The sequence below is a fragment of the Camelina sativa genome, chromosome 6 (assembly GCF_000633955.1).
Source record: "Camelina sativa cultivar DH55 chromosome 6, Cs, whole genome shotgun sequence".
Classification (NCBI taxonomy): Eukaryota; Viridiplantae; Streptophyta; class Magnoliopsida; order Brassicales; family Brassicaceae; genus Camelina; species Camelina sativa.
Window position 1 is genome coordinate 23,217,482 of NC_025690.1, and position 13,841 is coordinate 23,231,322.

The window sequence follows — 13,841 nt, forward strand, 5'->3', positions numbered from 1 at the left end:
GTCATGGCTGCAGAGGTCGGAGCTCCAGCACCAGGACCCGCCACAAACGGAGCCTCCGTAGCCGTACCGGCTCTTGGCTCTTTGGTTGGAGCTTCCCTTGTGTCTCTCTTCGCCTACTACTTGAACTAAGCTCTTATTTTTTAAAGGAAAACGAAGAAATATTGATGTCTCTTTGTCAATTTCTACTATGTGATCCAATTTTGTGTGTGTTGTTGTTTAGACAGGCATATTGAATAAAACAAAAGAGGAAATAATTTGATTATGGTCAGTCATGTTTTTATGTAATGCTGATTAATAAAAATATATATGTGTTTTTCTCTTTTCATTTATTTTCCTTATATTACCACCATATTTTGTTTACTATCCACTATATTTAGTTATATGATCTTTTACAAAGTTAGATATTTTTTGTTAGGTATATGGTCTTGACGAGTCTATAATAGAATCATATAAGAAAGTGGAATTAGGAGAGAGTAGAAGTCTAGAAGATTACCTGGAACCATATGGTTTGTCCCATTTGTTTATCGGAGTATGATAGTAAAGAGACCGTGCGTTGCATACCGGAATGTGATCATTGCTTCCACATTGAATTGAATGTATAGATGCGTGGCTTAAGATTCATGGTTCGTGTCCTCTTTGTCGCAATTAGTATTCTCCCGCGCGTGAAGCTCTCTGAATTGTTATGATTTATATAAGCAATATTTACAATTTGTAGAAGAAAATTCTTTTTTACGTTTGAGGTTGTAATGGATGTAATAAGCTTATAGCGACTGATTTATACGCTTTTTTTTTTGTTAAGTGAGTGTTGGGGTGTGGCTCTAGAGCATCTCGATCTGTTGGTTTATAACCTTTTATGGTATCTCAACACAAAGACGTTAGTAATTTTTATTGTGGTTTAGTTATATAAATTAAATTATGGTAAACAAAAAACAAGTGTCAAATGAGATTCTTAATTACTCAGAAATCCTTAAAAATTTATAATGTACTTTTATGTGTCCGACTTGATTTATGTTTCGTCATAAGTCATAACAGCCTTTGTAATTCTCTCAATTAGCGATAATTAGTGTTGCAATTTGCAACGATGCCTTTATAATTCCTTCTCAAAGTTCGCACGTGTTTTACAGGAAAAAGGAAATTGTTAATTATCTTTCGTAAATTAATCATGAAAAGGAGATAAAAGGGAAATTGAGATTATCAATGTCTAATGTGATTTTGAGTCTTACAGAACAAGGGAAACTGAGGTTGCTTATCCCTCACGGAACAGGAGGAAGTTTTCTCTATATATATGATTCGTAGAGGGTTGCTCCAGGGTATCTGATATCTCGTCTTCACCAAATTGTTTCGATTAATTCTCGAATTTTCACGTACGTGACCTAGAGTTTTTTATTCTTGGAGCCGAAGAAATCAGAGAATTAATTATATTCAATGGCAATGGTGACACCAGAGTTAGAATTCAGTAAGTATCTCGGAAAGGGTTCGTACGGTTCCGTGAGCCTCTTCAAGTATACAAAACCACACTCGACGCTCTACACTCGGCGTTTTTCCAGTGCTATGAGGACAGATTGATAGAGAATCTGGACGTTGAGGGTAACATAGAGTATATGATGCTAATGGAGTACGCTGCTGGAGGAAGCTTGAGGACTTTCATGAAGCGATCCAAAGACAAGAAATTGCCTGATCCTTTGATCAGAGAGTTTACTCGTATGATTCTTGAAGGCTTAGCCACCATTCACGAACACGGCTATGTTCGCTGCGATCTCAAACCCGGAAACATACTCGTTTTTCCCAAGTGCGTCTACAAGAAGGGCGCCTGGAGATCGTCTTACGAAACTGAAGATTTCTGATTTAGGGTTGTCGAAAAAAGCTGGAGACATGAAGTGGTGGCATCCTTCTCGTCCGTTTGCGGGAACGGCCATCTATATGTCGCCAGAATCGATTGCTCGCGGAGAGACAGGAACAGGACTTGATTTCTGGTCGTTGGGATGTGTGGTGTTGGAGATGTACACTGGAAAGAAACCATGGTGGCATAAAAACTTTGAGTTGGAGGATCTCAAGAAGTGGTACGCGCCACTGATCCCGAGTGATCTTCCTTGCGATGCAAAAGACTTTATTATGTCTTGCTTCACGTCAAATACTGAAGAGAGAAGAGATGCGTTGACGTTGTTGGAACATAGCTTCTTTCGTGGGGAGGTTAATAAGGGCACAAAGCCTCATGATGATAAGAATGAGAATCCGAGGGACATTGCACTGACATTGAGGAAAGTTGTGAAGAGGCCATCGAAAGTTACTTCAATTTTCAAAAGAGCCGGAGAATTGATGAAGATCATCAAGAAGCAGCCAAGACAACCGAGACACAATTTGCTTCCTGTTCACCAGCTTTGTCCCTTAGCAGTACCATCTCAAAATACTTGGTTTTCCATTTATTGTTCTCTTTGTGTTGTGTTTATCTTGTTAATGTTAGTTTGTTTCTTTGGTTGATTGTTAAAGAAATAATGGCATTAGTTGCTCTGTTTTTTTTTTGTCAATCAATTTGCTCTGTTTCATCAATGTGAAGTTTCGATGGTTGGCTGTTTCATTATTAGTGTAAATATGGCATGTGTTGGAAACTGAGAGATGGTGATGGAACCAAAGGTCCAAGAAATGAGGCTTAGTAAGAAATCAAGAGGCAACGCCAACGCCCAATACTCCTCCTAGCTTAGTTTACACAACTAGTATGTAATAAGTTGTTAAGTATTAATAAGCTAATTGAAAATTGGATTTTAGAGCTAAACTTTATAATCGAATTGTTTATCAAGTCTTGAAAGGTATAGGGATTTATTAACTATATATATATGTACTATGTGATAATAATAGCAAATTAAGATATTGATTAAGTTTAAATTTTATGAAATTTCATGATATCCGATTCATATCTAAGAGTTATATGAATTTGAATCAATTTTTGACCTACAGAGAGGTTCTATTTGATCGATTTCAAAAGAAAAATCTTGTTAAAGGATATATCAATTTTAATTTATAGTCATTCTTATTTATAGTCAAAGAGAAAGTTATGCAGTTCTTGACTATGTCTAATAAATAATTTTGATAAAATTCTAGATTGAATATTAATTAATATTGTATGTAATTCAATAAGAGTCCAAAGTGTACATTTTTTTCTTACCTTTTTTTTTTTGTTTGTGTATAGTGATTGTTTCTTTTCCTAATAATATTTCATATTTGTTTTGGTAGATAAAAATAACTTAAAAATCTTTAACAAAATAATAAAAAATGATAAATTTTGTTGAATAGTAGAAAAAACCTTGAATAAAATTTATTCTTATTATATTCTTGTTTGATAAAATTTGATGATTAGTAGAATATATCCTTTATCTGAAGTAAATTAGAAACCTTTAATAAGAAACTATGTGTGATGACTGATGATAAATCTTGTTGCATAGAAAAAAATCACACTTTTGAGCAAATTACTGTAGTTGCATTTCTACTTGGCTCTTTGTTTTCTTTATTTATTCTGATCACTGAAATTGTCCTTTTTTTTTTTTTCTTTTTTCTTTTTTCTTTTTTTCGAATCCTTTCTCTTCTAATAGAAACTTATTAATGTCGATAGGGTTTTCTTTATTAAAGATGTGGATTGAGGTGTCCCCATCCCATGGATTATGATGACTTGGTTCGGTTCCAAAATCTTACTTGTGGATTAGTAAATTTGGTTCACTATCAAATCTGTGGAAATTCTTCACAAAATTTGACGACCCGTTTAAAATTATCATTGATGAATTTAGACCAAAGAAGTGTAATCATTTTTTTGTGGTTTGCATACCGTATTGAACCGGACGAGCCAAGGAGGAGGGGGTTATTTGCGGTTCTTTTTCCCGGTTAAATCTGTGGGAATCGTAACCGAAACAGCGAAATGATCCGGTTTAATCAAGCACCGTAGAAATACCCGATCCATACCGGAGAAATGATCCGATTAAACCGATTAAATCTTGCGGAGAAAATGATCCGTCTTTGATTAAAAAAAAGTATTTAACGCCGAGACGGTGCGGTGCTCTCCCGATTGAGAGCTACACGACGAATTCATGAAATTGTTGTTTCCAGTTTTACAGTTTTGAGCCGGGAAGAGGTTGCCCCCTTTTTCCTTCCATTTGTGTGATAATCCTTGTTCCACTACATTCATATTATTGTCTATCAAATTTCCTGCTTTGTTACCCTTTTTGGTTCCAATTTTTGTGTCGATTGCGATATCCGTGGTAATGGGGTTTTGTTTCAGAAACAAAATCCTTGATTTCATGTAGGTGCATAGTGTGTTTATCCTTATTAGATCTGTCCTCTCGTAACCATCAATTTGATTATTCCGATTCTCGCTACTTTAGATTTTGTATACTTGGCAATTTATTATTCTCAGGTTCTCTATTCAGTGTTGATCTCATGCATATCTATTTATAATGGAACATGCGGATGGAAGGAAGTACTCTTCTATATTAAGGATAACTCTGATGCATTTTTCATTTCGTTTCAAACCCTGTTGCTTGGTTCTGATATGGGTGCAGCTGTCTTTGTGGTCTTTCATCTTTAGCGGTGCTGTGTTCTGTGTATGAGTAGTTAGCAGTTGTGTGCTCGTTACAGTCACTTGATTACACATTTATGCTGGTGAAATATCTTTGTTTTGAGTCCCCCTTTATGTGCTAAGTGCTAACTGATGATGTTTTTGTTGATGCAGAGCCTTAGCAACATAAAGCAAACACAAAATGGTCCCAACGAGTGCTCAGCGTGTCAAGCGGATGAGATTAGAGAAACAGCCTCTCCAGCTATCTAGAGCAGAGAAAACAGATACATGGAAGATTGTAGATGTAGAGGTTATCTTTATGGAAATCCTATCTCGTGTCTCTGCCAAATCTCTCTCGTCTTTTAAGACACTTAGTAAGCATTGGTATGAATCCAGTGGTACTAAATACTTTTATGAGCTGCAGTTAGAGAAATCAAGGAAGAATTCCTCATTCATTGTTTGTCCTATTATGGAGTCAGCAATGAAGCTGTATTTGAGGGATGCAAAGAGTTTTAAACCTTCCCTCCTCAACACTATTGATCCATCTCAAAGAAGCCAAGAGGACTTCATGTACATGATCTCGTCTTTTAATGGACTCATCTGCTGCGTGAATCTCTTTTGTGACGAAGACGTAGAAAGCAAGTTCTGTGATCTGCAGATATGGATATGCAACCCTTGTACGAGGGAGACTCTCCTTCTTCCCCAAGGGACTCCATCATTTGACTTTGTGCCAAGTGTCGGAGTGGCCTATGACTCCGACATCTGTGATTACAGAATTTTCCGTGTATTCTGCGCTAGAGTGGGATATTATTTCTGTGAGGTGTATTCTTCCAAGAATGGTTCTTGGAAAATCATCGGCTCTGTGCCTCGTCTTCCCATGCGTTCTGGTCTTAGGCCGTTCAGAACTGGGCATATTTTTGTTGGAGGTAAAATATATTGGCTGGTATCTTTAGATGAGCCAGGTGAGATCCTCTCAGTGGATTTGGAAGGAAGATTTGATGTTATGAACTTGCCTAAGTATTCAGATGATCTAAACGATGAAAACAAGATCACAGAGGCGACCCATTTGCTCATTTTTCAAGGATCTCTGGCATTATTTGTACTACATCCAGGCCAGATGGATATTTGGGTTTGGAAAGACAACGGTGAGAAATATAGTTGGGACCTTGTACTGGCGATTGATACTCCAATCAGAGATGAAGAACTGGTTTTATCTGTAACTTCATTAAAGAACAAGCTCGTATGTGTGAATGAGACACACTGGCGTATATATGATGTGGAGACTAAAATCTGGAGGAAGATAAGGGGCCCTCGTACTGGATTTTGCAATCCTGCTATTTTCCCATTCACCGAAAGCATTCTTCCATGTAAGTTGAGTTTTATATGAATGATACTATGTTTGTTCCTTTGTTTACCTTCTAATCCGCTTTGATCTGTTGTTTGGTGAATCAGGTAATGGTGGTGTAGGACTGTAGAAGGAACATGAAGAGTATTGGTGTAAAATGATGCAGAGATTGTTGAATTGGAAGGCAATGTGTTTCTCTCAGGAGCTGTCATATTGGTTTGCGGTTAAAAACTTTTTGGTTTGTGTCAGTTTGTCTCTCTCTTCTCATTTTCTTTAAACTTGGTTTTGTACAGTTTCTTAAATTAAGCTTCAGTGATACCAATTAGCCGTGGGTGCTTTGTCTCTGAACAAAGTTTTAATGTTATAAAGTCTTTTCATGTTTCCGCTATGGTATGGCTCACCTGTTGTTGTTATTTGATATGTTGGTGTGCTGATTTTGAGTTCTCCTTTCGGCTCAAAACAACCTTAGTGCCATTTTCTAGAGAAACAAAAAGTTTATGAAAAGAAAACAGAGCATAAACACAAGCAAAACCACAAAAAAATCGTATTAATGCTTAAATTTAATATGTAATCATCATTCAATTAAAATCGGATTTTTGATTTGATAAGTCCAAAAGAGTGAAAAGTTTGTTTTCACCGGCATAGTTTGATTTCTACAGTGGGTTAGAATAAGTAATTACTAATTTGTAAAACAAAATCCATTAAATGCGTCATCCAACGGTCAGAATCCACTAGATGGGTTGTGCAACGGCAGATCTTGCTATTTTCCTTTTTGTTTATGAATATTCCCATATTTTAATGACTACATATATATTTCCTTTTCCTTTTCTTATCTCAACGAATTAATTAATGCAATAATATCTATTTACTTCACTAAATCAGAACTTGAAATTTTACTTTTTTTTTTTACCAACAAAAAGCAAAATCCTAAGCAAACTAAGGTCTCTCTATATATTCGTCGTTCTCTCTAGGGTTGTTAATTCCTGCACTAAAGAGTTTAGATAACAAAGTAGCGAGAGATTGATCAGAGGTCAGAGCAAATCAATCTTAGAGAATTTTTCAGATTTTATCTTTCATTCGAGAACAATGCAACGAAAAACTTACAGAAAACGCGAGAAAGTGATCAGAGATAATCAATCGCAAAATAAGTTGCAGGAGATGGAATTGGTGAAGGTTTTGGGAAAAGGTACTTACGGCTCCGTTGAACTCTTCAGCTACAAACGAAACGACGGATCAACGTCCTACACCGCAGTGAAGATCATGGACTCTCAAGACTACGATTCGATCGACCGAGAGTTTCGGATTCTTTCGGAACTCAAAGGCTGTCCTAGTATCGTGCAGTTGTATGGGAAATCTCTGGTTCAAGGAATCGATTGCAATGGAACCAAAGTTTACAAGATGTCTATGGAATACGCATCTGCTGGTACTCTAACTAATTTCATCGAAAGAAACAGAACAAATTTGTCTAATTCGGTTATTAAAGACTTCACTCGCATGATCCTACAAGGGTTGGTCTCCATTCATAGTCACGGTTATGTCCACTGTGATCTTAAACCGGATAATCTCCTTCTTTTCCCGATCTACGATAAAGAAACGTGGAATTGTTCTTACGAACTGAAGATTTCGGATTTTGGATTGACGACAAGGGCCGGAGACGAATCTGATTGCTGGAGAATTGATGAACCGTGGGTGGGCACGGCTATCTACATGTCTCCGGAGTCTGTTCGCGATGGCACCACCGTTAAGAAAACCTTAGATTTGTGGTCACTTGGTTGCGTAGTGTTGGAGATGTTTACCGGTGAGAGGGCATGGTTAGGGTTTGACTTAGAGGGTGTTAAGTCTCTTCTCTTGGATGAGATGGCACCAGAGATCCCAGAGACTGTGCCGTGTGACGCAAGGCAGTTCTTGGAGAAGTGTTTCGCAAGAAAACCTGAGGAGAGAGGAACAGCTTCGGAGTTGTTGTTGCATCCGTTTTTGATCGGAGATCATGAGAAGATGGGTTCTTCCGCCGCCGGAGAGAGGACGGGGATGGTGTTGAGGCTCAGAAAGCCTCCGCCGATATCGAAAGATATTCCTACGAAGCCACTGAAGTTGAAGGTTATTTCACAAAAGCCCCAACAATTTAAGAAAGTCTCAAATAAACCCCGAAAGGTGAAGATTCTTCCTCCGAGACGCCCAGTATCAAATTTTGTTCCTGTTCAGTAGTTTGCTAATGTTTAAACACTATTACTCACTCTGTCAAAAATGTAGAATTTGCAATTTTAAAATTATATGTGGTATGAAAATCTATTGATATGTTTTCAATTCAAATGAAATTAGTTGGTTATATATAATTTTACGATTTTTCTCCCTACTTATTGATACCAGGGAATCAACAGCTCTAATTTACACTTACACTCGATTAACCCAATTAATTGTATAGTATTTTGTACAATTTCTTTGAGCTTAATTAATTAACTTTGAGGATAAACAACTAGAGAGGTTCATCAAACACATGGGCTGTCAAAAAGGCCAATTTAAGTTTCGACCCATCACAAAGTCGACTAGTAAAAATGGAAATCCTTCTTATTTTTGTGTTATGCAATCGCCAACATCAAAGCAATCCGTTATTTTATTTTGGGTTTACAAATAAAGAGTTCCGAGTCTTTTAGATCAGAGTTCGAACTGAACATCTGTTCAGGTTCTTGTTCAAGAGCTAGCTAGCTCTCCAAAATTTACTAGTATAGCTACTTTAATTAGCACACAATTATAAAACCGGTTTTAAGTTCCTTGGTAAAATATACTTAAGGCTTAATAGCAATATTAATCAATATATAATTGTTGAGAAAAAATAGTATAAATATATATGTAAAAATTCACTCAGTTCCCATGCACGAGGGTTCTAATATATTTTATGAGGAAAAATAGATATTAAACAGAAAAAAAAAACTGACGAGAGGGCCGGAGACATATCACATAATTTAGAGAAAGTTCCCCACATACATTGTTAACCATCATCTGAAAAGATGCTCTCACAATACACACACACACACACACATATATGTATAGGAATATTCATAAATGGTGGTCCATTTAAAAGAAACAAGACCCATATCAGTTTCAGACAATAATGATAATCACAAACCCACCAAAAGCTATAATAATACACATTTCACATTTGTATGTATGTTTATCCTTTTATATAGAGAGAGCCCATTCTCTGCATATGTTGTTGTCACCACTTATAAATAAGTCTTACTCTTTCAATCATGTTTTTCTTTTTCTTTCTTCTTAATGCTTAGTTTCAACTCTCTCATTTTCCTTTTCATGGTAAGATATATTCATATTATCTTTATCCGACTCTATAATATATGAACGTTCTAGAACTGTAAATAATGACGCCTCGAAGTTAAAAACATGAATATATATTCATATTATCATTATCCGACTCTCTTATAAAAGTTGAGTTTGTTGATCATCATATACATGGGTTGCGTTTTTTCTTCGCTAAATCTATTTAGACAGACATTTATTGGTAAAAAGTAAACACAATGAGTCTGTTATACGCAAAGTCGTATATATTCATTTACTAGTAACATTTTCAGTTCTCTTTGTAAATCCATAATGAAGATCACACCGTGAGATATTAATTGGTCTTATCATCATTGTATAAAAAGTTAATAATGAGTTGTGATGTGTTCGATGAAGTGATGGAGAGTTAAGAGTAGATTGTTTAAAACCGAAAGAGACCGGTGAGCTCTTCATGTTGTTTTTAACTCCACTTGCATTTGTTCTATAGCTTTTAATTTTGGGCTTCCTTCATTCTCAATTTCTGTTTTCTTCTACTTTGAAATAAAAATATCTTTAACCATTTATTTTCTATATTATTACTTTGAAGTTCGGTCCTTATATATAGCTGAACATTGTGAGGTCACATATAACGAAAAGGACAAGATATGCTTGTCCCTCAAAATCTAGACTCTTTACTCATCTTTCATATTTATTATATCTTTATTATTTATTACTGGCCAAACAATTCATTTCATCTCACAAAAATAAATAAGGAGGGAATTTGCATACACATATATAAGAGTTGAATCCAAGGAATGGATGTGAGGGCAAGAAAGTGAGAGATATGGTCCCCTCAACAAAAGCCATTAAATCTCTGAGCATATGACTGTGACTTTAATGGCAAAGCAAAGAGGTTTGCAATTGCATGATTCAATGAAGAGTTGCTGTTAGGGTTTGGGAGATTTGTGGGCTTTTTAGTGCATGTTTTTTGTGGGGTTCAAAATGCCATTCATGGGACCCAATTACATTTTGTGAGATTTGTTTCATTTTTTCTTTGTAACCATTTTTTAGATATACAATTACTATAAGAGTACTTTATCTACTGAATTTATATGTTTGTTTGTTTTTTTTGAAAATTTTCTTTTTCATAAGACTTTAAAAATAGTATATTATGAAAAAAAAATATGGTAGATAGACACTGATTAGGACTCAGGTTTAGACAACATATAGATTTAGATCTAAGAACATATAGATTATGAAAAATATAAATATATGTCTCTAATTGTGTGTCTAACTAAAGAAGACTAGTAAGATCTAAGAGATTTGAAAAAAAATTTGGTTGTAGTAAGTTCAATACTAAACATTCTCAATAATTTTCATTTATATATATAGTTTACTTAAATATCAGAAAATACTCCAAAAAAAAAATTAACATATTATGTATTAAATAAAAGCTTGATTTCATAATTTCCGAACGCTCTGATAATTTTAAATTTAAATCGCATGTTAGGTTTAAACAGGTTTACACTAATGTGATTGTTTGTGGGAAAATAAAAGAGATGTGGACTCGTCATGTGAAGTCCAAAATCTGCAAAATTATGTATGTAAATTAATGTACTTTGGGACCAGCATTCGCGTGGACATTATTACCATAGTTGAATTTATTTCCTTTCTTACAATAAGTTTTGATTATTCATATAAGCAAGGAAAGAAAGTAACTAAAACAATTTAGATCGATCTTTAAGGGAATCCTGCTGAGAAAATTTGGAAAATAATAAAAATCGCTTACAATATTTAATTTATTATTTTCTAGAATGATAAATGACGTTATTCTTTCTATTTTACAAGAGAATAGTTTATCTGTTGACCAACAAAAAAAGGAATAGTTCTATCTATTCACAAATGGATGATCCATATTGGAGTATATAGAACAACAATTGAGAGACGATTCGATGATAAGTATTATATGAAAACATTGAATACTACGTACAGTATAGTCAGCAATCAGCATTGATCTATAACAAATATATTAAATCATATATTTTCATAATAGTTGGTTTAAATTCAAATATTTAGTCATTTGGTGAAGAACAAGCCTTTACTAACAACTATTTTAACGTCATGCTTTGGGTTAATGATGATTATTCGTCCAACCATTTATAAATCAAATATACTATTTCATAGCAATTTTCAATAAGTTTATTAGATATTTAAATTGAGCTGCATGGTATAGTGGAGCTGCATGCATGGAATGGGGTTTGGTTAAATTATCATTCTTCTTTGTATGACATACCAAATGTCATATATTTATTTTCTAGAAGCTATCTTTTTTACTTGATTTATTATGTTGCCCGGCCCAGTTAATATTATATTCACTCTATTCAAAACACATTAGCAATTCATATATGCCTTGGGGGCAAAAAAAAAAAAATGAGAATCAGGGAAAATCATCAAAAACAATGGGATCTAAAATTGAATTATTCTTGCAAAAGTATAGTGTTGATGGTAAACATAAAGGGAATATATAGTTCATAAATCAGACGTGGATCAAATCTTGCCGGATGATCGAGTTGATAAGTATCAATATATCACATAAGGAGATGATGTGATCTCCACAAAAACAACGGTTCAATCTTTTAATATGTTTGATTATCTGCTGATGACATCAACTAGTTGATTATTAGCAATTTAGCATCATTCAATGATCATGTACATGGACCACCTCTTTCTCCTTTTCTCTCTCTCTCACTCACTCTCTGTAAGATCATCCTTGCATCAGAGAGACAAAACATCCAAGAGACTAAAAATCTGGTCCTTGAGAGAGAAGAGCTCTCTTTTAATATTAGGTCTTTCTCTTTTTCCCTCTATTAGTAGTAAAATTCATGTACTTATACGTAGACATAATAACAAAATAGGTCCATGATGTAAAAGAGTACACACCTAACTTCACCTTGCTAATGATCTCTTACCTACAAACTCTCACTCTTTTTAGTACATCTCATTACTCACCATGACCCCATTTCATCTGCTTACGATCAATTTGGTAACCTTTTTGTCTTAGTTTCAACATTTGCAGGAATCAGTTTTAAGAAACAACTAACAAAAAAGGAGATAACTTTGAAAAGAGGATTGATGTGGTTTGATTTTTGAAGAGATGGAAGCATGTATATACATATATGTATGTGTGTGAAACTTTGGGAGCTTTAGATAGGGGAAGCGGATATAGATTAGAGTTCTCCCTATATATTTATGCATCCGGCCATTTTACTATATTAATTTATCGCACCTACCGTGACACGGTACATATTAACCATCATAGTAACTAGTAAGCTACAACTTAAACACAAGATACATTGTAATCATAGGACTATATATGTCCATTTCCCCGTACCGACGTGCCGTATGCTTCCATAACCTAATTTAGGTTAATTTGTCAACAATAACTTTAGGTTTATTTTAAACATTGTAGTAAACCATTTTAAGGTTTTATTAAGTTTAGTCTAGAAATTGATTAAAAAGAAAATGGCAACTCTATATATTTACATTTATGTTGAGTCTCACTCATAAATTTGCACATGAAAATCTTCATTGATAAAAGTTACTGAAATTTCTTCGAATAACTAAAATGGTTNTTTTTTTTTTTTTTTTTTTTTTTTTTTTTTTTTTTTTAATTGTATGAAGTCCTGAATATGGGATGAAAAGAGAGAGATAAAACATACAATGTGTATGTTTGTTCTTGGAAATAATTTTTTTTTTAATAACAAATGCTTGATTTTTTTTTTTTTTTTGAAATTAGTATGAGATTTGGTTATTGGAGATCACTCGCTTGTATATGACAGTAAAAATATTAAGTTGTATATTTATTCTTTTTGCAAGTGAAATGTGGATCACTCTTAGTCTTACTAAAGGTGTGGATAAACGTAAAAATACTTACATACGCATGCGGCCATATATGCGCTGGTTAAGTAACAATTATTTTACCTTAAAAGAATTTGGGAACCTCTTTAAATTAATGCAAAACCTCATCTCTTTTCTTTCTGTCTCTGAAACTGTCAACCTCATTCGTCTCAAACTCACTCATTCTTCTCTCTCTCTCTCTCTCTCTCTCTCTCTCTCTCTTTTTTCTATCTTCCATGGAAGAAACCAATGGACGAAGAGAAACTCACGATTTCATGAACGTCAACGTTGAATCTTTCTCGCAGCTTCCTTTCATCCGCCGTACTCCGCCCAAAGAAAAAGCAGCCATTATTCGTCTCTTCGGCCAAGAGCTCGTCGGAGATAACTCCAAGAACATATCTGCAGATTCATCTGACCAAACGTCTACCAAGAACGATGAGAGCTCTGAGAATATCAAAGTCAAGGAAAAGGACAAGGACAAGGAGAAAGACAGAGACAAAGACAAGGACAAAGACAACAACAACAACAGGAGATTCGAGTGTCACTACTGCTTCAGAAACTTCCCTACTTCTCAAGCCCTAGGTGGACATCAAAACGCTCACAAACGCGAACGTCAACACGCCAAACGCGGTTCCATGACTTCATACCTTCACCATCATCATCAGCCTGACCCTCACCACGTCTACGGCTTCCTCAACAGCCACCACCACCGTCACTATCCCTCGTGGACGTCGGAGCCTAGATACTACGGTGGAGGAGGACATCAAACATCGTCGTATTATTCAAGAA

At 35.0% G+C, this 13,841-nt stretch overlaps 3 protein-coding genes and 1 pseudogene across 5 annotated transcripts in view; all 4 read left to right on the forward strand.

The window, feature by feature from the left end:
• Positions 1,426-2,478, forward strand: LOC109133377 (annotated as a pseudogene).
• LOC104793108 (putative F-box protein At3g10430) lies at positions 3,998-6,273 on the forward strand. 2 transcript variants are annotated; one of them, XM_010519387.2, is made up of 3 exons: positions 3,998-4,117; positions 4,715-5,907; positions 5,993-6,273. In XM_010519387.2, exons 2-3 carry the CDS (start codon positions 4,743-4,745, stop codon positions 6,013-6,015), a joined length of 1,188 nt encoding a protein of 395 aa, XP_010517689.1. In that variant the 5' UTR covers positions 3,998-4,117; positions 4,715-4,742; the 3' UTR covers positions 6,016-6,273. The 2 variants fall into 2 exon arrangements, with proteins under 2 accessions (XP_010517689.1, XP_010517691.1); XM_010519389.2 differs by lacking the exon at positions 3,998-4,117 and adding an exon at positions 4,136-4,285.
• LOC104699392 (mitogen-activated protein kinase kinase kinase 1-like) lies at positions 6,972-8,090 on the forward strand. The gene has a single exon (XM_010414706.1). It carries the CDS (start codon positions 6,972-6,974, stop codon positions 8,088-8,090), a length of 1,119 nt encoding a protein of 372 aa, XP_010413008.1.
• LOC104793112 (zinc finger protein 8-like) overlaps positions 13,176-13,841 on the forward strand; it is a 1,938-nt gene continuing 1,272 nt past the window's right edge. Inside the window, exon 1 of one of the 2 annotated variants that reach the window (XM_010519399.2) lies at positions 13,176-13,280. Coding sequence is in view for 1 of the 2 variants with exons in the window: in XM_019226780.1 (XP_019082325.1) it covers positions 13,289-13,821 (533 nt within the window). In the remaining variant the exon portion in view is untranslated. Of the gene's footprint in view, positions 13,822-13,841 lie in introns of both variants that reach the window. The other variant, XM_019226780.1, reaches the window with a different exon arrangement.

Coding starts and splice junctions, on each gene's coding strand:
- LOC104699392 (XM_010414706.1), top strand. CDS start 6,972: ATGCAACGAAAAACTTACAGAAAACGCGAGAAAGTGATCAGAGATAAT.
- LOC104793108 (XM_010519387.2), top strand. CDS start 4,743: ATGGTCCCAACGAGTGCTCAGCGTGTCAAGCGGATGAGATTAGAGAAA. Junction 5,908..5,992: donor CACCGAAAGCATTCTTCCAT/GTAAGTTGAGTT, acceptor TTGGTGAATCAG/GTAATGGTGGTGTAGGACTG.